The sequence below is a fragment of the Peromyscus californicus genome, unplaced genomic scaffold, assembly GCF_007827085.1.
Source record: "Peromyscus californicus insignis strain IS unplaced genomic scaffold, ASM782708v3 Scaffold_3__1_contigs__length_106647218, whole genome shotgun sequence".
NCBI lineage: Eukaryota > Metazoa > Chordata > Mammalia > Rodentia > Cricetidae > Peromyscus > Peromyscus californicus.
In genome coordinates this window covers 68154545-68180585 of record NW_026294551.1, presented here as the reverse complement: position 1 = coordinate 68180585, position 26041 = coordinate 68154545, and the positions used below count along the sequence as shown (strand labels likewise).

The following is a 26041-nucleotide window of genomic DNA, read 5'->3' as shown; positions in this document are numbered from 1 at the left end:
ACCTGGAACTCCAGTTTCAAGGGATCCAGTGCCTCTTCTGAATGGGCACCTTGTGCACAGATAGACACATAGGCAAACATTCATTTACATGAAATAGAAAAGAACACAGACAACAGCAACACTTTATTTCCCTAACTTTGCATAAAGTCAGAGTTTTATCATCACCACAAACAGAACAATTGTGACTTGGAGAAATATTCTTTGTCTAAGGCCTGCCCAGGCTGGCTTCACATTCCTGACAATCTGCCTCAGTCTCTGGAGTGCTAGGATTATAAAAGCATACTAACACATGGCTTAGAGATAAGAGCTGTTATCTAATCTTAAAAGATTAAGTCAAAATGTCAAGTGAGAATAAAAGAAGCTGGGCATGGTGGTGCATGCTTTTTATCCCAACACTGAAAAGACAGAGGTAGGTGGATCTTTGTGAATTCAAGGCCAGCCTGGTCTACATAGCAAGTATGAGGACAGCTAGACTTACATAGTGATATCCTGTTTCAAAAAAACAAAAAAACCAGATCAAAACAAAAAAAACAAAATGAAGTAAAATTTTGGGAAAATGGAGGCAGGAGGCTTAAGAGTGCTGGGGTTATTATAGGCATGCTGTTAATCCCACAGATCAAGAATAAGACCACTACCACAGTTTAAAGCCAAATTTGAAGCAAGCTTTAATTAAATACTGGCCAGGTGGATGGACTCTGGCCAGATCTATACCCAGGTTCCTAAGAAATGGTTTCAACCCAAGTTTTGCAAGGGCTTAAGAAGGAATATTCATAATTCACTGCATTTCCCATCAGGTCCAATGAGGGGCAAACATACATCCTGACATACCTCCAGTCTATACCCAGTCAGGGGCAAGCTTATATCCTGATGTATTTCCTATCTGTGAACCTCCTGCCCACATGTGATCAAGCACACCCAGTGCAGATGCATCAAACAAACTTGTTTGGGGAGTGAAAACACGTGACTTGCTATCTCCCATAAACAATAGCCTCCAACATTCCAGGAACTCAAATGCATTGGGCAAGGGGCTTGCAGATCAGAGACATTTTTGTTTCATGGATCTCTAAGGCATTTAAAACTTAAAATGTAACTTTGACTCATCACCACACCCAGCATATAGATTTGTGTTTTCCTTTTTTGTGGGGCTGTAGATTGAACCTAGGACTTCAGGCAAGTGTATTACCACCAACCTATATACCCATCCCCATTTTGTTTATAATGATTGCTTGTTTTTGTGGTGCTCAGGATCAAACCTAGGTTTTCAGGCATGCTAGGTAAGTGGTCTACCATTAGACTACATTGCCCAGTTCTTGTGTGTGTTAATGAGTAAGTCCCACCTCTGGAAATGTAGATGTCTGGATTCTGACTTGCAGTGACACTCTGAGATCTCAGTGTTACATTGTGTAGCCCTGGCTGGAAGCTGTGGCCTGATTGTTGCACTGGCTTTTAAATCGGCTAGTCTCTCAATGTTTCTCATTTTTCCCAAGAAAGTCAGCCTTCTGAGAGCCTTCTCCTCTGACTCAGGAAGGTGAGTGTTCCCACTTTGTACTACTTTAATGGGAGCTTTTGTCTTTGGGGACTCTTGCTTGGTATCTTGTTTATTTCTTTACTTGCTACTGCTCATCACTAAGACTCCAGGCTTGATGAGGATGGGATGTGTGTTGGGGGATGTGGACAGGGCCTTCATCTTGTCCCGTTGTCAAATCTGTCAGTGATTAGATAACTTTATTACCGATTCATCTTCCTTATGGTTGCATTTATTTATTTATTTGAATCAAGGTCTCATACATTCCAAGTTGGCCTAGACCTCCACAGGGAGCTGAGGTTGACCTTGAACTTCTGATTCTCCGGTTTCTACTTCACAAGTGCTGGGATTACAGGCATGCACCACCATGCCAAGTTTATGTGGTGCTAGGATGGAACACAGGGCCTTGTGCATACTATGCAAACACTCTACTGAATGAACTACACCTTCACCTCCATCCTTCATCATTTTGCTATTGGTGAAATTTTTAAGGCCACTCCACATAGTTAAAAGGGAGGTTTATTTTGTGGGGTAACTTACAAGTGAAGGGATAGGCTACAGGGTCTGGGAAAGGTGTAGCATAGTCAGGCGGTGTTCTCTGGAGAACTCTACTCGGTCTACCTCCAGCGTCCAGGGTCCAGGAACCAAGGGAGCTGGTGCATCCGGATCTCGGGTCTTCAGGGTCCTCTGTCAGCCCCACCTTGTAGGCGTGACAGTTACCAAAGCCTCAATGGGGGTTGGAACTTCCCGATCAAAGCTGGAATGGCTACCCACTACATTTTGCAATTGAGAAAATTCAAGTCTGTAGTAGGTGGCAGGGCCAGAGTGCAAGCCTGTGAACAAGTCTCTGTCCCATCTCTCCTTCCATCATGGTTGTGGCCTTGCTTTTCAGTCACTGTGTCTGTGGGATTCTAGAATTTCCTTCAAGGCCATCATGGGGAAGGTAATGGCTACACAAATCTGAAGGAATGTGTCTGCTCACCTAGTAACCCTCTAAGGTAGCTGTGAGAAGCAACCAACTGCCCAAGGCCACAGACCTGCTAGACGCTGGAGAATGTGAGGTTGAGAGGATGGAGGGCTAGGAGTCAGGAGAAAATGGGTGATGCCCCGGGGTGTAGGGACTTGGCAACTGTTGTGGGATTTGTTTAAACTGTGTAAAGATGTATCGCTGTTTTACCTTGCTTGCCTAAGGCACCTGATTGGTTTAATAAAGGGCTGAATGGCCAATAGCGAGAGAGGAGAGAATAGGCGGGATTTCTGGGGAGTGAGGGGAACTCTGAAGAAGAGAGGTGAGCCGCCAGGGAGACACAGAGCGAGTCTTACAGAATGAAGGAGAGGTAAAAAGCCACGGGGCAGAACTTAGATGAGTAGAAGCAGGTTAACTGAGTTATAAGAGCTAGTGGGACAAGACTAAGCTAAGGCCAAGCTTTCCTAATTAATAATAATCTCCGTGTCATTATTGGGGAGCTAGCGATCCAAAGGAAGTCCTTCTACAGGTAACTGTATGGATGAATGAATGCTACCCAAGGGGACTCTGCCTATTTTGTGTAATGCTCCAACATGTCCAGAGTTGGTACTGCAGTCCTACCCATCCAGTGAAGGCAAGGCCACATGGGCAACCCCTACAACCAGTGGGATCAGCCGGAGCAGGAATGACCTCTCCTTTCACTATGCTATATAACATTGGGCAAAGAGTCTTTCCTCTCTGATCCTATGCCTGCATTTGTGTGTGATGAAGGAGAGTTTATTATGAGAGGACTGTTGGGTAAGCTACGCAGCCCAGTTAATAGTGATGAACCAATGTCACGTTCTTAGTTATATAAAATGTATTTCAATATGAACAAAGGAGAAACCAGAAGAGTTCAGGCCTATTTTTTTGCAGCTTTAAAAAATAAATTTAAAGTTAATACCAAAATGAAGTTTATTTATATTATTATTATTATCATTCCCCTTTTTTTTTTTTTGACAGAGTTTCTCCAAGTAGCCTTTGCTGTCCTGGAATTTGCTCTGTAGACCAGGCTGGCCTTGAACTCACAGAGATCTTCCTGCCTCTGCCTGCTGAGTGCTGGGATTAAAAGTGCCACCATTGCCCGTAAGCAACAAAAATTTATTGTTTCAGGCCAGTGAGAATGGCTTATCGATTAAAGTGTTTGCTGCCGAGCCTGCCGATCTGAATTTGATATCTGGGACCCACAGGATAGAAGGAAAGAACCAACTCCCTCACAGATTGTCCTCTGACGCCCCCATACAAGCACACAAATAAAACAAAAATGTAACTTAAAAGACACTTTAAAAGTTGATAGTTTTGTCAGGCACTGGCTATTCATTAGTAACTAAAAGTTACAGTCCTACTTCTTATGGTAATTTGAAGGAGTATTTCTGAGGCAAGACAAACTAAGAAACAAGACCCTCACTGTATAATAACAAACTCAAGAGATTTGTCAAAATGAAGCAGTTTTAAAAACCATTCTGCAGAAAGGGACACAGAGAGCAAGCAAAAATGGCTGGGGTGCTGAGTGAAAGACACATATAAAGTTTTAAAGTCCCAAATATAAAGAATTTCTAATTAATAAATTTCTAATTTCTAATTTCTAACTCAGAGAGGTACAATTGTTGCATTCTTTTAGCATAACTCCTTCCCGAAATTGTCCATCCTATTGGTTTAGGACAGTCTTATCTAATGAGCATCTTGGGGCTTGAGGCTGCTCCCTTTTTTCTTCCTCTTCCTTTTTTTTTTTTTTTTTTTTGGTTTTTCAAGGCAGGTTTTCTCTGTGTATCCCTGGCTGTTCTGGCCGCTGCAGACCTCCTGAGTGCCGGGATTAAAGGCATGTACCATGAAGCCCGGCAGCCTGCTCCCTTTTTTAATGGTGGCCTCAAAGGACTGCTTATAGCTTTCCAAGGCTCACAGTTTCCAGACAAACAGGTGACAGTCACCGAATAAAGGGAGAGAGGTGCCTTGAACCTCCTGCTTATCTGTGACTCTGAGAAGTTCTAAGGGTACCTCAGACTGAAGACAGACCACACTGATTTCTTTCTTTCTTTTTTTTTTTTTTGGTTTTTCGAGACAGGGTTTCTCTGTGTAGCTTTGTACCTTTCCTGGAACTCACTTGGTAGCCCAGGCTGGCCTCGAACTCACAGAGATCCACCTGGCTCTGCCTCCGGAGTGCTGGGATTAAAGGCGTGCGCCACCACCGCCTGGCCTGATTTATTTCTTAAAGAAGAAAGATAGGGAAAAATCGGGGGAGATAAGAAGGGAAAAAGAGCCCCTTCACCTGGAATCTGGTTGGAGCAGAAAAGCAAGTATCCCAGCACAATTACTTATTGCTTAAGGCGCTCCCCCTCATTCCTAGTTGTAAATCTACACTTTTCTAGCAATCTTACTAGAAACTCCATTTACCAAGAAGCACGTGCACTCACCCCCTGTGCAAGTTCAGTGGCTTCTGGTTTTAGCTGATCAGCTTGGAAACCTGCCCAAGGTACCTGTGGAGCCAACCTGTGACTTTAGTTATCGAGTAAAGAAACAGGGATAGGGTTCCCAGAAACCCGTGGAGCAATGGAATTCCAAAAGGCTTCCAGAACCTTGTAGACAGTCAGAATGAGGATTCTTGAAACTCGAGTTTCTGAGAGGGCCACAATCAACTCTCCAGTGTGTCTTAACTTTCTTCTGAGCACCGTTTTGTCCCATAAGCCTCATGCTTAAACCTATATCAAATATTTTTAATAAAACCATCAACTGTGCTTCACCATATGGTTAGTCCTGAAATTCTTTTCCGCGACGAAGTCCATGGGGTTTGGCACTAGTGGAGGTTTCGAACTCCTTGGGCTGCTGCAGTGGCAGTGTGTGCTATCTCTGTCCTCTCAACGCTGACATTTCTGGTATTTTGTTTGTGCTTTGGAAAGTATACTTTGGTGTCTCAAAGATCGCGGATCCGGATAAGCGCCACCGCCCTCTCAGCTCGGCCCCAGGCGGAGGTGCTTCCTCCGGACTAAAGAGGCCAATCTCTGGACTCTGAAGAAGCCTCAGGGGCCTGGCAGATGTCAAATGCTAGACGCCAGGAGTCACTCGGAAGCGGGAAACGGACAGGGACCTTTGCATTTCTGCAGAGAAGCAGCGGGGATGATTAAAAAATCAGAACCTCCAGGCTTCCTGAAGATAACCTCCGGGAGGTTAGGGACCAGTCTCAGAGTTTGGCCCCGCCCCTCCCAACAAGCCCCGCCCATTTGTCACTACGCCCCGGCGCTCAGCCCCGCCCCACCGGCGCTTTGATACCAGCTTCTGCATTCAGCCCCTCCCTCCTCTTAACCACACCCTTCACGCAGCCCCGCCCCGCGCCCGGCCCTTCCCCGCCCTCTTAGCTTCGCCCCTATCCTCAGCTCCGCCCTCAATCGGCCCCGCCTCTCGTAGAGCTTGTTTTGTCCTCAGCACTCAGCTCCGCCCCTTGTTCCGCGGGCTCTGCCCCTGCAGTAGGCCGTTGAGGGTGGGGCTGAAGCGGGCGGTGCTGGGGGCGTGGCCGGAGAAGTCCCTCCCGGGGCCTGCAATCTGGGCAGCGCGGGGCGGAGCGCTGAGCGTGGCCAAGCTTTGCATAGCGACCTGCGGGCTTTAAAGGCACCTGTGAGCCTCAGTGCTTAGACCCACCGCGACGACCGTCGTCATGCATCGTGTCCCGCTGCTGCTCGTGCTGGGCTTGCTGCTCGCGGGTCCCGCCGCCCCTGCGCGCCTCGGCCCGAAGCGCGTGAGTACCTCCGACCCTGGAGTCGCGTTCCTGAAACAGACCCTCAGCTGCAGCCAGGGGCTGCTGGGTCCCGATTATCCTTGGAGGGACTCGTCTTCTCGGATTCGTTCTCTCCCACACTTTCTGGGTGCAAAGCAGCAATGCGATCACGTCGGCCCGAGGCCCAGCCTGTGACTCGCTGCATTATCCGCTGTTCCCTTTCCCTGTTTTCTGCTTGGCTCTGAGGTCTTCCTGAGAGTGGGTTGGTTGATCAGGCCCGGAGGTCCAAACTTGGCCACCAAGAGACTGAGGGCCAGCCCTGTGATCCCGCTGCTCCTGGTTGTGAGCCACTGAGGCTCCCTCCACCCCCCCCCAATCTTTCACTTCCTGGTCTCTCTTCTGCTCCCACGCTGCAGACCCCTGGGAAAGAGAAGTTCGGTCATTCTGAGGGAAGAGCCCAGTCCGGTTGCCTTTTGCTGTGGCCAAAAGGTGCAGGCCCTCCAGATCCCCTCCCTCCCTCTGGGCGGTTTGTCTAAGCCAGGGCGGTAAAGGGGAAAGGGATGAGACTGAAAGTGGTGGTGGTGTGTGTGGGGTGACTTCTGATTCCTCTTCTGTCGTCGATTGTGGACGACCTGAGCCTTGGTCTGCTGTCCGTAAAATGGGTGTGATGTCAGCAGAGGGTGAGCGCTTTCATGAAGGAGATGTTTGTAGAATGCCAGAAGAATAGTGTGGTTGAGGCCAGTATGGCCTTGGCCTTGTTTGGTCTGGAGGCAGGAAGTCTTACATGTGGGAGGAAGGACCTTTTGACTTCGTTTGCCCAGAGGCTAGGCAACTTGTCTTTTGGTGTCCCGGAGAATGGCCTGAGAATGCTAGTCTTGGCTCCACATCGGACCTTGTGAGGTGGAGCCCCGTTAGAGACTGTAGGCTTGAGGATATTTCTCATTCTCCTTTGCACTTTGCCTGTGGGTACCATTCAACTTCAGGGGCTCAGATAGCCGATCTGGAGGGACTCAGGCATTGTAGGCACCAATCTCCTTCTGGCCATTAGGGACCTACTCAAGATCTCTCAGTGAGTGACACTTTTGAGCCTTACCTTCTGTCATATACATCTTCTCTGTAGGCTTATGTGCTCAGAACCTGACTCTGCAGTCAGGCTGAGGTGCGGGGACTGTGACCAGTTGAGTGAGTGAGCCTCCGGAGCTCTGGCTTCCTCTTGTATTGTTGCCTGGTCTTGTGACCCTGGGCTGTGGTGACTCAGATAACAGCAGAATGGTCGGCTCTGTGCTGGGCAGATAGTGGGCAATTACTAGACTCTATGTTGTATAGTGTGTGCCACTTATTGTATACCTACTGTATGCTATGGATTGAGCTTTGTACTTTTCCTTGTTTAAAAAAAATTTTTTTTGAGACAGGGTCTCTGTAGCCCCAGTTAGCCTAAAGCTCTGTATGTAGCTAAGGATGATCTTGAACTCCTGATCCTCCTGTCTCTATCTCCCAATTGCTGGGATTACAGGGGACTTTTCTTTTCTCTCTCCCTTTCTTTCTTTCTTTCTCTCTCTCTCTCTCTCTCTCTCTCTCTCTCTCTCTCTCTCTCTTTCTCTGTCTCTCTCTCTCTGTCTCTCTCTCCTTCCCTCCCTCCCTCCCTCCTTCCTCCCTTCCTTCCTTTCTTTTTTTTTTTTTTTTCTGATTTTTTGAGACAGGATTTCTGTGTGTAGTTTTGGTGCCTGTCCTGGATCTCTCTCTGTAGACCAGGCTGGCCTCGAACTTACAGAGATCTGCCTGGCTCTGCCTCCCCGAGTGCTGGGATTAAAGACCTGCGTCACCACCGCCTGGTGTAGGGAACTTTCCTAATGATCTTAATTTTGGAGTAATTTATAAGGATAGTATAGAATTTCATGTATTTACCTAGTGCCCTTGTTAGTATCCCATATTATCAGTGTATGTTGTTAAAACCATGAAGCCAGCGTGGGTCCGTTACTGCGAACTAAAGTAGGCTTTATTTGGGTCTCATCAGTTTTCCGTGAATGTCCTCTTTCTGTTCTAACACCTGCTCTGGGGTGCCATGTTGTCATCCCTGTCACATCTTCCCACTCTTCTCAGGCCTGGGACAGAAAATTCAAATGAACTTGGCTGCCTTTAGGAGCTGAGTCCTGTTGCTCCCAGTGTACAGACCAAATTTTACTCTGGCCATCGTCCTGGCAGAGGACATAGTTATGCCCCTTTGGTAAATGAAGAAGTTAAACCTCCAGGGGTTAGTGTACAGGCCCGAGGCACCTGCTAGTGAGAGCCGTAGCAGCAGGTATGTGATTTTAACCTATGCCTGTAGCCGTCCCTATATTCTGCCTATGTAGCCACATCTTTCCGGTCGTCACATTCTGGCTTGGTCTCGGCTGGGGATGGCATCTGCCAGGTAGGCACTGTTGATCTCTGTGTTCCCTTTTCCTAGGAGCCTGGACTCAGGTGCTGGGATGCCTCATAGCCGTAGCTGCCCAGGCCCTGCTACTGGGAAAACACCTTGGGAGAAGTGCCCTAGGGCTGGGTGAAGAGGTGCTCAGGAGGGCGGAGGATTCTAAAAGGGCACTCTGGAAACTTCCCTAAGCCCAAAGTCAGTCCTCAGTGTGAATCAGGCTGCTGATTTAGGGGAAGGAGCCTCCTATTTCAGCCCAGGTTGTTTACTCAGCCATTCCTTCACTTGGTCTTATGATCCCCCACCCCCAATCCATCCTTCTCCTCCAAGCATAGCAGTTTCTTCTGAAGGTGTTCTCTTGACTGTGACCTATGAGGGCCGATGGTAAATGAGCCTGCGACCCCTCCAGTGTCAGCAAGATCCCTCATTCAACATGGCTAGTCTGCTCGTCTTTCTGCAGTGCCTGGACCGGCTGGGTTTCCACCTCAGGACCTTTGCTTGTGCTCTCTCTGTAACAATGGCTGACTTCTGATCCTGAAAGAATGTCTTAAGTGTCGCCTCTCAGCCACCCTAAGACCCGAGTTACTCTCCGCATCACCTTCTGGTACTCGGATTATAGTGGTTGGTCCTCCCTCCCTCCCTCCCTCCCTCCCTCCCTCCCCCTTTCCCTCCCTCCCTTCTTTCCTCCCTCCCTCCCTTCCTTTTTTTCTACCCTCTAGTACTTGGGTTTAAACCCAGGGCCTCAGGCGAGCTAGGCAAACTCTCCACCACTGAGCTACCCTGCCAGCCCGGGTCATGCTTATTTGCATTAGACGATAAGCCCCACAAGGCTGGCCAGGACTGCTTCCTATTGTTTACGTAGCCCTGAGTCCAGGGCCTGAAGTAGTTGCTCCACAAATACTTGTGGAATGAAGTGTGAGTGAAATACCTGCTGGTACCTACCCTGGCCCTGCCTCTCTTAGTCACAGACAGTGTGGCCTTTCATTCCAGGGATCAGAAGCCCAGGCCAGGAAGCTTGAGCATGGGGTTTAGCAGGCGCACAGGGCTCTCATGGTGGCAGGAAGCAGGCCAGGGAGACCCATGGCTGTCGTTTAGTGAGCCAGCTCGTGCTTGGTGTCTGAGGCCGGGTCAGGGGCTCTTACATGTGTGTTCTCACCTTTGCAACAGCCCCGAGAGGAACATCAGAGTGCCTCCACTTAAAAGGTGCAGAAGCCAGGGCTCCAAGGCAGTATGTGTGCCAGGCTGTGATTTCAACCCAGGTCTGTTTGACTGGCGCCTAGTTTTCCTGAGTGGCACTCCAAAGCCACATCTGTCCCTGCTCCCTGTGATGCCTTTTTTTTTTTTTTTTTTTCGAGACAGGGTTTCTCTGTGTAGCTTTGCGCCTTTCCTGGAACTCACTTGGTAGCCCAGGCTGGCCTCGAACTCACAGAGATCCGCCTGTCTCTGCCTCCCGAGTGCTGGGATTAAAGGCGTGCGCCACCCCCACCCCCCACCCCCGGCTGCCTTTTTTTTTTTTTTTTTAAAGACTGGGTTTTATCCTAGGCTGACTGTGAACTCACTCCGTATTTGAGGATGACTTTGAACTTCTGAGCCTCTTGCATCCACCTCACAAGTGCTGGGATTACAGGCCCTGTGCCCTGTGCCTGGTTCTATATTGCTTTTTATTCTGCTGTGAGGACAGGGTCTTACTATGTAGCCCAAACTGGCTTCAGACTTGAAATCCTCCTGCCTCAGCCCCCCCAGGTGCTGGGGTTACTGGTGTATGTCCCCATGCCTGGTTCCTTTCGTGGTGCAGTAGATCACATGGATGACTGACTCCGTGTCCCTTTTCCACAGGACAGAAGAGGCCTTAGTCTCACTTCTTCGGCTTGAGCCTGGTGCTGGGTCACAGGTGTCCAGGTTTGGAACCCGGATTAAAACTTTTGACCCAAGACAGTGCCAAGCCTCCTGTCGCAGGGTCACACAGCTTCTTGTGTCTTAATTCCAAAATCAGGCAGAGAGAAGCTGCGGCCCAGCTTGGGTCAGGTGTTCCCCGGGTTCCGGTGGCTATGGATGTGTTAAGAGACGGAGGTCAGGCTGGGGTGCAGGATTGACAGGTTTTCAAAGGCCATGTGTGGATAATGGCAATGCTAAGGGTCCTTGTGGGTGGCCTTTGAGGCACGTGAGTGTGTATGAAAGAGAGAGGGGGAGAGAGGACAGGGGAAGGAAGGTGTAGAGTGAATTTCAGATCCTGAGGTCCTGGGTGAGGGTGGTCACATGGGTTGGACTTAGGGCACATGGAGGAAGATTAGGGAAGGGCCTCTGCAAAGGAGTGGGTGACTCAGACTGGGGATATGGCGTGCTGCGTGATATAGGGGAGTAAGAATGTGCTTGCAAGACGGGAAAGTCATTTCCTGGGGTTGCTAATCATTGAGGGACCCCGGTGGATCTCGTCCTGTGGGTCCTGTTCCCTGAAGGGTGAGTCCTGGGTTACTGTTGCTCCCTGCCCGCCCTGTGTTAATGTGTCCCCATTGCTGCTGGCCTTGGATTGGACGTGGGGTGGAATATGACCAGGCTCAATACAAGGGTGGCTCTTCCAGGAGCTTGTCCTGTGTGACCTAAAGCTGGAGAGAAGTGGGTGGCAAGAGGGTGGGAAATCAGAGGAAGCACCCCCAAAGCTAGGTGGGGTTAATTCTACTTTTTAAAATAATATTTAATTGATTAATTGACAACTTGTAGACAATATATTTAGATCATCTCCAGTATAATCCCCCACCTTCCTCTCCATTCGCCCAGCACATCTGCCCACCATCCTCATCTCCTCTTCCTTTTAGTAACCCATTGAATGCAATTAGTGCTGCCCATATGAGCATGATTTAGGGTGTGGGCTGTCTATAAGTAACCCCCCCCAAATAATAAATCCCCCTCTCTTAGCTGCCAATACTTCCTTAGTCAGGGGTGGGTCCTCTCTCTCTCCCCCTCCCTCTCAGTTCTTCTTCCTCCCCCACTCCCTCCCTCCCTCCCTTCCATCCTCCCTCCCTTCTTTCCTTGTAGCCTAGGCTGAACATTACATCATCTTGCCTTAACCTGAGTGCTTACATTACACACGTGCACCGCCACCCCCAGCTGTTTCCCCTCCCCTGGCCCAGACTGGGTCTTGTGTGTTCAGACTGGCCTGAAATGGGTTATCTGGTTGAAGATGACCTTGAATTCCTGAAGTTCCTGCCTCCATCTCCCAAGCACTGCCTGTGCCACCATGCTGGGTTTGTGCAGTGCTGGGGACAGAGCCCAAGGTTTCCAATATGTCAGGCAAGCATTCTACCAACTGAGCTACATCCCAGCCCCATTAGTTTTGAAGTTCAAGGCCTGTTTTAATGGGCCTTAGCCTCACACTTTGGGAGACTGTCTTTGGAGTCCTGCCTGAAGAATGGGTCAGACAAGTGTAACTGTTACCATGGGGCTCAGAAGAGCACGTGCAGGCATCCAACTCTGCTACGCCTAAACGATTCTTTTCCTCAACTTCCCCCTTTGCTGTGTGGTTGTCCCTAGCCTTCCCGACTCGGCGGCTTCTCCTGGGATAACTGTGATGAAGGAAAAGACCCTGCAGTGATCAAAAGCCTGACGCTCCAACCTGACCCCATTGTCGTTCCTGGAGATGTGGTTGTCAGTGCTGAGGGCAAGACCAGCGTCCCCCTCACGTCTCCTCAGAAGGTGAGCCCGGGCTAGGGGCCAGAGGCAAGGGGAGTGGGCAAGCCAGCAGGCGCTGCAGGAGGTGCGTGCTCACGGGTTGTGAAGGATTTCAGATTGCACAGACTTACCCAGGTTCGTAGGGTTAGGGGATGGAAAGGAAACTCAGCAGAAGAAGCGGTCAGATCTCTGTGAGGCTAGCTAGCCTAGTATACATAATTCCAGGCTAGCCAAAGCCACATAGAAAGAGAGAGAACCTGTCTCAAAACAAAAGCCAAAAAACAAAGACCACCTCCTTACCAAAAAGAAAAGAGAAAGGGTGGGGGGAAGAAAAAGAAAATGCAGGTGATTGCAAAAAGAAGAAAAAGAAAATGCAGGTGATTGATTGCAGAAGGAAGAAAAAGAAAATGCAGGTGATTGATTGCAAAAGGAAGAAGAAAAAGAAAATGCAGGTGATTGATTGCAAAAGGAAGAAAAAGAAAATGCAGGTGATTGATTGCAAAAGGCAGAAAACAAAACAAAACTCACAGAAGCTCATAGCCAAATGACTAACTAATGCTAGGTCCTTTAGCCATACTGTGTATACTTACTTTTAATGGATATATATGAAAATAAGCTGTGTGTGTGTGTGTGTGTGTGTGTGTGTGTGTGTGTGTGTGTGTGTGTGTGTGTGTATTAGTTTTGAGGAAGGGCTTCATGGAGCCTTAGCTGACCTTGAACTTGCTACATAGCTGTGGGCACCTGGCCTTCCTGCCTCCCACCCTGGGTGTGCTACCACACCCAGTTTATTACCCATTCTGGAGATGGACCCCAGGGCCTCTCATGACTCTTAGGTGAGCACTCTGCCAAAGCCACACCCCCAGCCTTGTTTCAGCCAGGGTCTTATGTAGCTCAGGCTGGCCCAGAACTCAATGTAAGGAACTGAGGATGGCCTTGAACTTCTGATCCGCCCACCATCACCTCCCGAGGTCTGGCATTACAGGCATGTGCCACCATGCCCGGTTTCTTTTCTTATAGATGTCTTCTTGTAGTCTGCTCCTCGATGGCTAGTCATTGCCGACTGTTATGGACCCTGTCAGAATCTTCACACATTTGTACTAATGAGACAACATGATCAATTTGGAGACACCGTGCAAGGCTAGAATTTGTCCTTACAATCATCTATTTATACTTTTGTGATTGATTATAGAGCTTCACATTGATTTTATTTATTTATTATTATTGTGTATGCGTATGATGTATGGGGGGAGGCACACATGATACAGTGAGCATGCACAGGTCAGAGGTCAAAGTGGGAACTCAGGTCGCCAGACGTAGATGGCAAGCACATTGACCTGCTGAGCCAGCCTGCTGGCTCAGATGCACGGTTTTAAAGATCTTTTGATATTCAATTCTCCAAACAGTCAAACTGTACTTGTATCTAAACTGACAGCCATGTTTCCCACACACACACTTTTTTTTTTTGGATACAAGGACAGAATGTGTCCAAATCGGAAAGGCAGACTGGCCACTGGACGGCGAGTCTGCCAGTGTAGTGTGAATGCCATTTCTCTGCTCTCATTGCTGAATCTGGAGTGGATGGGTGTGTGTATGTGTGCCTGAGCATGTGTGTGTGTGTGTGTGTGTGTGTGTGTGCACGTATGTGGTAGCCAGAGGTCAGTGTTAGATATTTTCCACAAACTCTTGCCACCTTAGTTTTTGAGATGGGGGGTCTCATGTGCCTTGCCTGGAGCTCGTCAGTCCAGCTAGGTAGCTGACCGGTGAGCTCCAGGGTCTGCCTGCCTCTGTCTCCAGTGCTGGGCCTGCGTCACTGCACCCAGCTTTTACCTGGGCACTGGGATCTGAACTCGGGTCCTCATGCCAGCCTGGCAGGCACCTTACCAGCTGAGCCATCTGCTCAGCCCTTACCATTTTTAACTCTGTTTTTTGTTTGTTTACTTACTTAATTTTTTTTAAAGATTTATTTATTTATTTATTTATTTATTATACTGTGTTCTGTCTGCATGTGTCCCTGCAGGCCAGAAGATGGCACCAGATCTCATTACAGATGGTTGTGAGCCACCATGTGGTTGCTGGGAATTGAACTCAGGACCTCTGGAAGAGCAGTCAGTGCTCTTAACCACTGAGCAATCTCTCCAGCCCCAATTTTTTTTTTTGAGACAGGGTTTCTCTGTGTAACCCTGGCTGTCCTGGAACTCACTCTGTAGACCAGGCTGGCCTCGAACTCAGAGTTCCGCCTGCCTCTGCCTCTCAAGTGCTGGGATTAAAGGTGTGTGCCACTACAGCCCTGATGACTCTTAGATTCTTGACCCTAGTGGGTCTCTCTGTGATATGAAATCCAGACACAGCCCTGTCCAGGTAGAGGAATAATGGCCCATGTTAGGAGGGGTAGCCAAGGGCCTCAGCGAGTGCCTGCCAACCCAAGACAGGGCCTTGAGTCTGATGGTAGTGCCTCTGTCTCTGGTCTAGAGCTGGGTATGCTGGTACACGCCTTTAATCCCAGCATTTGGGAGACAGAGGCAAGTAGATGGGTGTGAGTTTAAGGTTAACCTGTACATAGTTCCAGGACAGCTAGAGCTATATAGTGAGACCTTGTCTCCAAAACAAACAAACAAACAAACAAACAAACAAACAAAACAAAAAAATGTTGGGCAGTGGTGGCGCACGCCTTTAATCCCAGCACTTGGGAGGAAGAGACAGGCGGATCTCTGTGAGTTTGAGGCCAGCCTGGGCTACAGAGAGAGTTCCAGGAAAGGCGCAAAGCTACAGAGAAACCCTGTCTCAAAAAACCAAAAAAAAAAAATTGGGGGACCTCTGTGCAGGGCAGACCCTATGAAGGGGGTCTGCAGAACAGGCACACAGCTGCTTGGGTGTCAGAAAGCAGATGTGAGTGTGCAGGTCCAGATGTTATAGTGCACTACTACAGACTTTATGAACTGGTCTAGTTGTGCCCGGTGAACAAGTGCTGAGGCAGAGGATGGACGGTGACGTCTTTCTGAGCTCTGCTGGCTGTAGGTGAGAGACAGAGAGGAGACAGTGTCTGTGATGCCCTAGTGGTAGGTGTGCTGCTGCCTCGGGACTAGCCGTTGACATCAGTGACTTTCTCCGGGCTTCCAGTGTTATGCTGGTCCTGGGTTGGGCAGGAGCAGTGATGGGGGAACCCCCCAGACATCCATACTGTCAGTTGGTTACTCCTGTTTAGATTGGGACCCTGGCTAAGTGAGGGGAGGAGGGAACTGAGGCAGCTGTCAGATTTGTCTCGTGAGACTCTTAAGTGTTGGGGCACGTGCTCATCTTCCTCCTGGGAGCTCAGGAAGGAGGTAAGCACTATACAAAACATCCCGCTCTTGGAGCTGAGGCGGTAGAGACTGAAGGAAGTTGACTAACTCCCTCAGGGACAGAACTTACCGTCCAACCCAGCGCCTCTGGATGTTCCTGATCTGAGGAAGAGTAGGCTTGTCCAGAGGAGGAGGCAGGCTGGAGGAAAGGGTACTGTGCAATCAGGGTGGATTCATGTTAGTTAGCAAAGCAGGTCTGTGAGGCAAGCAGTTTCAACTTCCAACAGGATTCAGCCCACGCTGATGTCACTCTCTCTCAGCCTTGAAGAAGACAGCCAGTACCCTTACATGAGGCTATTTGAAGATTCAGGCAGGAGCCTGGGTCTAGTGGAGTCTGGAGGAATAAGGACCATGCTAAGATTTATTTCTCAGAAGCAGAACCCTGGCCAGCAATTAATCCCAGCATCTGGGAGGTGGAGGCTGGAGGATTAGGAGGTCATGGTCATTCTCTGCTACACAGCAAGTTTGAGACCAGCTTGGGCCACATAAAACCCTGTCTCCGAACATCAAAATCCAAACAAACAACACAAAAGTGAAACTCCCAAATAAAGTGAGGCAGAGACTAGGTTGCTAGCATATCTGAGCAGAAGGGGATCTGAAAACCAGGGCTTCTGGGTTGGGGAGATGGCTTAGCTGATAATGTACTTCCTGTGCAAGCATTAGGACTGTATTCAATCTCCAGAACCCGTGTGAAAAGCCAGGCATGATGTAGTGTGCACTTGCAACCCTAGTCCTGAGGAGGCAGAGATGGGGGGATCACTGGCAAAGCAGCCTGGATGAATCAGTGAGAGACCTGGACTTAAAAAGCAAACTGGGCACCGGGCGGTGGTGGCACATGCCTTTAATCCCAGGAGGCAAAAGCAGGCAGATCTCTTGTGAGTTCGAGGCCAGCCTGGGCTACAGAATGAGTTCCAGGAAAGGTGCAAAGCTACACAGAGAAACCTTGTCTCAAAAAAACAAACAAACAAACCAAAAAAAAAAAAAAAGCTAAAAAACACACTTTTGGGCTGGAGAGATGGCTCAGAGGTTAAGAGCACTGGCTATTCTTCCGGAGGTCCTAAGTTCAATTCCCAGCAGACACATGATGGTTCACAACCATCTGTAATGAAATCTGGTGCCCTCTTTCAGCCTGCAGGGATGCAGCAGAACACTGTATGCATAATAAATAAACAAAATTTAAAAAAAATACACACACACACACACACACACACACACACACACACACACACACAGCATCCTGAAACATCCACAGGAATCACGTGGAGTGCCGACTTCCTGCTGTCCACTCTGTGCACTTTTCCCTGGCTGGCTGGCTTTGGTGGAACACAGATTTGGCTGAGAGACAACTGGCATGCAAGACACCTGACCTAGTTAATCTGCGTGTGCCAAGTGTTACTGGGCTGTTTGCTGGGGGTCCTGGCTACGTCGTCTCAGTCAGGTCGGCTGTCATTAGAACCGGAGTGGGATCAGGGTAGCTTGGCAGTGGGAAGAACATTCTAGATTTCTCATCCAGGTGAGTCTGGGGAGGTTATTCAGCTCCTGTAAGGCTCATAGACCATTCTCAGAGTAATTTCCCCATACATTTCCATTGGTTTGTTTGTTTGAGACAGGGTCTAGACATGTAGACCAGGCTGGCCTTGAACTTGCAGTTCCCCTGCCTTTTTCTCCAGGGTATCATGATTTCAGATGTGCACTGCTGGGCCTAGCTACCTTTCCATTTATAACTCTGCCTTCTGTGGTGCAACAGAGAAAATATGAGCCAGGAACGTCCAATATAGAGAAAGATTCTATAGCTAAGATTGGACTTGGAAGGCAGGCCGACCCAGGACATGTGCCACAGTCAGCCAACTGGTGTATAGTGACATTGGGCAGTGACAACTGGAAGATGATTTGTGGGTCAGAGAAGGAACATTCACATTTGATGATCAGCGCCCATCACATGCTCAGGAAAGGAGAATACTGGGACTCAGTGAGAATACCCCCTCAACCAAACCTTCTGTCCCCCCGTGGTACCCTGGAGGAAGAGACAAAGGGGAACTGCAAGTTAGTTCAAGGCCAGCCTGGTCTACATATCTAGATCCTGTCTCAAACAAACAATGGAAATATATAGGAGATTACTCTGAGATTGGTCTATGAGCCTTATTGCAGTTGGTTATGAGCTGAAACTTCAGGAGGCCGGAGCTGGAATGTGTGCCCTGGAGCTCACACTGTCACCTTGGTCCAATCCTGTGACAGGTGGAGCTCACTGTGGAGAAAGAAGTGGCTGGCTTCTGGGTCAAGATCCCCTGCGTCGAGCAGCTAGGCAGCTGTACGTACGAGGACGGCTGTGATCTGTTGAACCTGTACATCCCCCCCGGAGAGCCCTGCCCGGAGCCCCTGCACAGCTATGGCCTGCCCTGCCACTGTCCCTTCAAGGAAGTGAGTACTTGGGGTGTCAAGGCACTGATGTTACTCTTCTGCGGTAGAGTGAGAGAGGGTGTGGTCTTCCCATTCTGCATAGTGCTTCTATGGGTATATGAGAACTGCTGTGTTGGGGGCCAGGGACCTTGGTATATCCATCTGTAAAATGGGGCAACTTCGTGCTTACATGTGACCACGGGTGCCCTTTATACTTACTCAGCCTGGAAAAGGGCTCTGGCAGCACTCCTGGCTCTTAGCAGAATGGGAGGGAGGGGCAGATCAGAGCTGTAGGCTGTCAGCCTTAGGCTACCCTGACCTGGGCTCGCTCGCTTCTTCCCCTCAGGGCACCTATTCACTGCCCACGAGCAACTTCACAGTGCCAGACCTGGAGCTGCCGAGCTGGCTGAGCACCGGCAACTACCGCATCCAGGGTATCCTGAGCAGCGGCGGGAAGCGCCTGGGCTGCATCAAGATCGCCGCCTCTCTCAAGGGCAGATAGCCTGGCAGCAGCCGTCACAGAGTGAAGGGGCACCAGGAAGGCATACCTCTTCTTCTGTGTTCCAGGGCCCAGACCTGCCTGCCTCAAGCTCTGTTCTCCGACGATTCTCTACCCTCTCTGCAAATCACTGTACAGCCTGACCTGAGGGAGGATGGACCAGGCGGGTCTGGACATCTGCTGGGCTGTGAGCCATGCTCCTCCCCACTCTTTCTAAGCATTTCTTTCCTGTCCAAAACAGTCAAGGAATGGGAACCAACATGTTGGGGGAATCTCAAGTTCAAACTGACCCAATCTTGGCCTCCTGAAGTTTTCCCTACCCCACCCCTTCCTTTTAGTCACCGACTTAAAACCAGAATAACAGTATTAACATTTCTCATTCCGCCCTAAACCTCTCCTGCAAAGAGGCCTAGGTAATCCCTCTTAGTCTGTCCCCCCATTAACTCCCACAATTAATTGCATTCTCTTCTCAGCTTGCCTAGCCAACTCAGGGGCTGATGGATCCAGGAGAGGCAGGGCAGTGTGTGGCAGAGACCCCATGGGAGTTATGATGGGCATGTTCCACTAAGCTCCACAAAAGCCCAGGTGCCTGCAGGGCCAAGCAGAAGACCTAGGGAGCCAAGGCAATCTCTTCCAGGCCTGGCTTTCACATTTCCTTTTTTTGGCATGATACACATACAAGGAATGGGATGGCATTCCTTATACTAGACAAGGTATAAAACCCAAAACCCAATAGCACATGTGCCAGGTGGCCAGGGTCTGGAATGGCACATCTAGTCCTGGGAGGTGCAGTCTGATGTGACCAGTAAGTGCCATGTAAGAATGTTGCCAGATAGTCACAATATTTTTCTCCCTTAGGCCCCAAACCCAGATTTTTATATGAAATCTTAGAATTTTTAACTATTGGTAACAAATTGTTTTTTTATATACTCTACAGGCCAAAGGGGCCATGTGGACTTGTCTGGGGGATATCTGGCTCACAGGTGGCTGTTTTCTCAGTCTCAAGTTATCTGGCACCACCTCTTCCCTCTTCAGGGTCAAGTCCATGGTGCCTGGCCTCAAGGAGGGCTCAGCCTGTACCAGGTCTAGGTGGCCTCTGAGAGCTCGGAACTGTGCCAACCTCAGAGTACATCACCATCAGGGTCCAGGGGCTCACACCGGAGTGGGCCCCCCAGAAGCCACCATGTGGAACAGGGATCCCATGAAGAGTGGATCCTACATCAGGTTGCACCCTGACAACTTCCCGAGCCTCGGACAGCCCAGGTTCTGGGCTGGAAGCCTAGGCTGGCAATAAACCTTTTTTAACTTGCTGAGTGCCCTCCTGTTTTTGGCTGCATGCTTCACGGGGCATGGCTGAGTGTTTTGGCTGTTGCTGTGGAAGGACTTGGTGGGTGGTACAGGGGAGTCCAGGCGTCTCAGAACATGGGCGCTTGTGTTTATCTCCGCAGTAGCTGGCATTTCTGCTCTGCTCTGACTGATTGGGCCTGATTTGCTTCCACTTTCCTTAACCTCCAGTTTCCTGTCATCCCACCTTTCTTTGCTCTGCATTTGTTTTCTGCGTGCGTGCGTGCGTGCGTGCGTGCGTGTGTGTGTGTGTGTGTGTGTGTGTGTGTGCGCGCGCGTGCCAGAGAACAACTCTGGGTATCATTCCTCAGGTGCTTTCCGCTTTTTGTTTGAGACAGGGTCTCATTAACCTGGAGCTTGCTGCGTAAGCCAGGCTATCTGGCCGGTGAGTCCTAGGTTTCTATCTACCTGCCTCCACCTCACATCTTATCACTACTGGGATGACAAATGTATTCCATCATGCCCAGTGTTTTACATGGTTCTGGGGATCTGAACTCAGCTCCTCACACTTGTAAGGCAAGTACTTTACTGACTGATCCCCGAGCCCCGCCCCCTTTAATTTTGAGACAGGGTCTCACTCCAGCCTAGGCTGGCCTCAAACTTCTTATCTACCAAACTCCTATGTCCCTAAACTTGACCGCGTCCTTATGCCTTCAGGACTACAGGCCTGTACCACCATGTCTAGCTCTTTTTTGATTTCTAGTTTGCATTCTGCTTTTGTACTTTGGTTTTGCAAGGTGGTATAGACTAGCCTGTGCTGCGGGCCACAGCAGAACTATGAAGTAGAAATTCAGCTGATTATGACAAAGCTAATACCTGGAAGAAGCTAAGGGCCTTCCAGAGGATTAAGCCAAATCTCAAGGAGTATTTGGTGTTATTCGGCTTTTAATATATCGGCTATTCCCTGCTATGAGTTTCTTGTGCACTCTCATACCTTCCCCAAGAACTTCTAACAAGGGTATTTTATCTGATATACTTCTCTAGCATTCAAAGCCAAAAGTCAGACAGGACAAAGCATTTCAGACCAACCACTGAGTCTCCTGAATTAGGGTTAGGTGCATAGCTTTGTTTCTTGTGCAAATAAAGCTCAGACCCTCCTTTCTTATACAGCCTTAGTGGTATTTACACTAAATTGTTTAGACTCCTAACATTTTACCTAACCACTTCTAGGAATGTAGTTTGAGCACATAAATTCCCGTTTTCTGATATATTAACAGATTTCAGCTCTTAGTTGACCTCCTCCTTTGCCACGCCCATTTTGGGTTGTAAAAGAAAGCCTGACAGTCACTGTCTGAGGAAGATTTATCTGCCTTTATGACCCTGTAAGAATTCAAGCCTGGTGACCTTGCCTTAGCCAGAGCATTGCTATTGCATGGGTGTATAACTGTAAACCTCAGAGACTGGGGGACTAGATTGGAGAACTGGATGGAGAACTAGAAGGACAAGATGGGAGATGAGGAAGAGCCTGACGGGGAAGAACTAGGCGGGTAAGAACGAGATGGGAAAGAGCAAGATGGGTCAGAACTAAGATGAAGGAATTAAGATAGCATTTAGAGGGAACAGTAGAAAGAGGTAGAATCGGGCAAGAAAGTAGCTAAGTATGAGAGCAGAAAAGAAGCTGTGTGGTGAGAGAGAGAACTGACTCGGAAGAATAAAGTATATCGACTAAAGAGTTTTGTGTACATAGATTTATTAGTGAACCCCTCAGATTAATCTGCCACCAGTAGCATCTCTTCTGGAACTCTGGATGAAGGGACAGGACCCCAATAGCTTTCATTAAGCCTGGAACTCAATCCTCCTGCTCCAGCCTCCTGCTTGCTGAGATTATAGGCACGTGCCACCAAATCTGCACCCAAGTTCAGAACAACCTTACTAACTCAGGAAATCTTTTTATGTATGTCATACTTATTAAAATGTGCCTTGATATCTCTTGAGGGGTGGAGGTAAGTTTTAAAGGTGACATCGCAGATCAGATCATGGAACAAAGTAGGATGATGTGTTTTGAGGCCTAGTAAGAAGGAAACGAGGTCTTTGGGAGCATGCACTTGAAGAGGATGTTGGCACACCAGCCTGTTCTTGTTTCTCTATTTGCTTCCTGGTCCCATGAGGTGAGCATGCCTGCATACATCCCACCATGGTACCCTGCTTCCCAACCCTGTATGTATCATTCCCTCATGGTGCTGTTTCTCAGCCCTGCATGCATCATCCTCTTATACTACTCTGCTTTGCCATACACCCTCCTGAATACTGGGATTAAAGGTGTGTGTCACCATGCCCAGTCTGGAAGATGGGTTTTTATTTTTTTATTTTTTATTTTTATTTTTTTATTTTTTTTTTGGTTTTTTCGAGACAGGGTTTCTCTGTGTAGCTTTGCGCCTTTCCTTGAACTCACTTGGTAGCCCAGGCTGGCCTCGAACTCACAGAGATCCGCCTGGCTCTGCCTCCCGAGTGCTGGGATTAAAGGCGTGCGCCACCACCGCCCGGCGGGTTTTTATTTTTATTTATTTATTTTTTTTTGGTTTTTCGAGACAGGGTTTCTCTGTGTAGCTTTGCGCCTTTCCTGGAACTCACTTGGTAGCCCAGGCTGGCCTCGAACTCACAGAGATCCGCCTGGCTCTGCCTCCCGAGTGCTGGGATTAAAGGCGTGCGCCACCACCGCCCGGCCGGGTTTTTATTTTTGTGTGTGGATTTTTTTTTTCCCTCTTACTTGTTTCGATTTGAGATAGGGTCTCAATGTAGCCCTTGCTAGTCTCAAACCTTCTTTGAAGCTGAGAATAACTGATCCTCCATTCTCAGCTTTCAGAGTTCTGGATATGTGTATATATATATATATATATATATATATATATATATATATATATATATATATATAATTTTTTTGAGAGAGGGTCTCATTGTATAGCCCTGGCTGGCCTTGAACTCACAGAGAACCACCTGTGTCTGGCTCCAGGGTGCTGGGATCAAAGACATGGACCCCCCCCACACACATTAAAAGAATGTAGGAGCCAACCTGAAGCCAATGTGATGACCAAGTCTTGGTCAACTTGAGTAACAGAAAAATGACAATAATTCATTTGACCCTTTTAAATAAGAACACAGGTTAGAGTCCTGTGTATACAGTGGAATCCCGAGGAAAAACAAATAGAGACAGACCGGCAGCTTCAGTAAATGTTACAGGCAGGAATCCCATGTGGATGCTAAGCCTGGGGATATAAAAGAACACAGACAGCGAGTATCCACATACTTTAAAAGTCTTGTCAGGGTGTGATGGCTCACACTTGCAGTTCAGCCCTTAGAGGGCTTTAAATTCAAGGCTAGCCTGGGCTATAGTTGAGACCGTGTCAAAAACAAAACAAATTAAAAAAAAACCTATAAAATGAATATTTATTGAAGGACATAGGTCATTTCTCTAAGATTCTCTTTAGATGTATGTCATTTCAATATAACCATGATCAGACAGCCTGGAACAGCTCTCCAAGGTTGTCAAGGCCAGGAATAATAAGGAAAGATCTAGAAACAGTCACATAAAGTATAAAAGATGTGCTGGATTAGAATAGCATTTTAGCCATGTTAATGACATGGTTCTGGCTGTGGTTGGGGTGGCCGGTTAGTATCAGTGACAGGTAGGGGAAGCGACGCACAAACTATTCTGTCTTGCTCTAGAAGTTTTTCGAAATAAAAGGTTGTGAGACTGTTTTGGGGAAGTTTCTCTTAATTTCTTTTACACGTATTTAGTGTGTTTGTGCATGAGAGAGGAGAGAGTGAGTATTCGGGCACTTGTGCCATGGTGTGTATATGGAGGTCAGAGGATAACTTTTGGGAGTCAGTCTCTTCCCTACTGTGGACCGGGGATTAAACAGAGGTCAGTTTGGGTGGTAAGTACCTTTACCTGCTGAACCATCCCAATACCCATATAATTTAAAAATTATTTTTAGTTAGCACACACCATTCCATTTCATTGTGGCATTTTCAAACAAAATTTGTTGATTCTCCGCCCCCCTTATGCCCCTTCCTGTGAGCCCTTCCCCTTCTAGCAAGTGCCTTTCTGTGTCTATATCACACATGGTGCCCTCCTCCATAGCCTCCCCCACAACACTGATCTCTCCATCTCACGGTCCCTTTCCAGTTTCATTATCTGTACGCATGCACGCGATGCACACAGATCCTTCTAAAGAGGAAGAAGACCCACAGACTGAGCCTGCTCTTAGGTCACTTCACCCTGGGAAAGAGAAGACACAGATGTGTCGCAATATACAGGCTCTGGGGATGGCGGCAGCTCTGTCACAAGATCTGAGGATGAGAAAGGCTTATGTCGGTGCAGAGAACAGAGAGGCCCAAATGGAATGAAACTGATGGAGGGGGAGTGTGGGACTTCGGGATGGGACAGGCTGGCAGGGTTGCAAGGAGGAGGTGCTCTTCGTATCAGAAGAGGCTGGGAGCTGGGCGGTGGTGGCGCATGCCTTTAATCCCAGCATTTGGGAGGCAGAGCCAGGCGGATCTCTGTTGAGTTCAAGGTCAGCCTGGTCTACAGAGTGAGATCCAGGACAGCCAGGACTGTTTCACAGAGAAACCCTATCTCAAAAGGAAGAGGCTGGGAAGATGGGAGAGGCTGTTAGCCCCCAAGACTATGGAGACCCAATTTCTAGAGTTACTTGCAATCAGTCAGTTACTTGCAAATGGAGTGGCATTCATACCACAGAGAGAGTTTACCTGGCATCGGGTACCAGCTTATGGGGACTTTGTGTAGGTTTGAGTCAGGTACACCCTGGAAAGTACCAACAATACATATTGTCACTCTAAGAGAGTTACCTGCTAGCTTTACTCATTCATATAGTTTGGAAACCAGTTGTTGCCTTTATGTTATGTATGGTCACTTGGTAACTAACGTGTTTTTGTTTTTGAGAATATTTCTTACTGTGTTGCGCGGACTGGACTCCAATTCATGGTTCCCCTGCCTCAGCTTCCTGAGTTCTGGGATTACAGCCATGTGCCATCATGCTTTAGCTTGGCAGCTAATTTAAAGTCTTTTTTTTTTTTTCTTTGTAGTGGATGTATGATGTGTGTGCAGGTGAGTGTGGGCACATGTGCCATGGTGTATGTGTGGAGGTCAGAGGGCAACCTCAGGTGTCCATGTCCTTGCCTTGAGACAGGGTCTTTGTTTTTCAGCTCTGCATGTGCCAGGCTCCCTGCCTTTGGGCTTCTGGGGGTTCTCCTGTTTATGCCTCCCATCTGTCTGTAGAACTGGGATCGAAGACTCATGTAGCCACAGACTCACGCAGCCACAGACTCACGCAGCCACAGACTCACACAGCCACAGACTCACGTAGCCACAGACTCACGCAGCCACAGACTCACGCAGCCATGCTTGCTTTATGCAGTGCTGGCCATTTAAACTTGGGTCACCAGGCTTGTGCTTTAGCCAATGAAACTTCTTCTCAGCCCCACTAACTATTAAAAAGTCAATAAAAAATTAATTTGTGTGCGTGTGCGTGTGTGCCATGCATGTGCACACACTCCCGAGTGTGCATGCCTGTGTCATAGTGCTTGTGTGAAGGTCAGAGGACAACTTTTAGAAATTGGTTCTCTCCTTCCACCATGTGAGTACAGGAGATTGATCTAGAGTTGCCAGGGTTTGCAGCAGCTCCCTACCCACTGAGCCATCTTGCCGCTCCCTCCTAGAAAGTTAAAACATTTTATTTTGAAATAGGCTCTTGCTAAGTTACCTAGGCTGGCCTTATACTCACACTGTAGTAAACACACACACACACACACACACACACACACACACACACACACATACATACACACACACACACACACACACACACACACACACACAGACTCATACACAGACTACCTGAATTTTTTGTTTGTTTTTAAACACATAAACACAGGGTCTCACTATGTAGCCTTGGCTGGTCTGGAAACTCTCTATGTAGATCAGGCTATCTTTGGACTAACAGAGATCCCCCTGCTTCTGCCTCCTGAATGCTGGGATTAAAGGTGTGCACCATCACGTCCATTATACTTGTTTGTTTGTTTGTTTGTTTTGAGACAGAATTTCACTGTGTAGCCCTGGCTGTCCTGGAACTTACTCTATAGATCAGGCTGGCCTCGAACTCACAGAGATCTCCCCGCCTCCGCGTCCCTAGC

The 26041-nt window shown here is 48.5% G+C and overlaps 1 protein-coding gene across 1 annotated transcript; it reads left to right on the top strand.

Moving 5' to 3' along the window:
• Positions 1–6032: 6032 nt before the first annotated feature.
• Positions 6033–19854, top strand: Gm2a (ganglioside GM2 activator). The gene is made up of 4 exons (XM_052757893.1): positions 6033–6258; positions 12173–12334; positions 17884–18066; positions 18392–19854. The coding sequence occupies exons 1-4, from the start codon at positions 6178–6180 to the stop codon at positions 18545–18547; spliced, it is 582 nt and encodes a 193-aa protein (XP_052613853.1). The 5' UTR covers positions 6033–6177; the 3' UTR covers positions 18548–19854.
• Positions 19855–26041: the final 6187 nt, after the last annotated feature.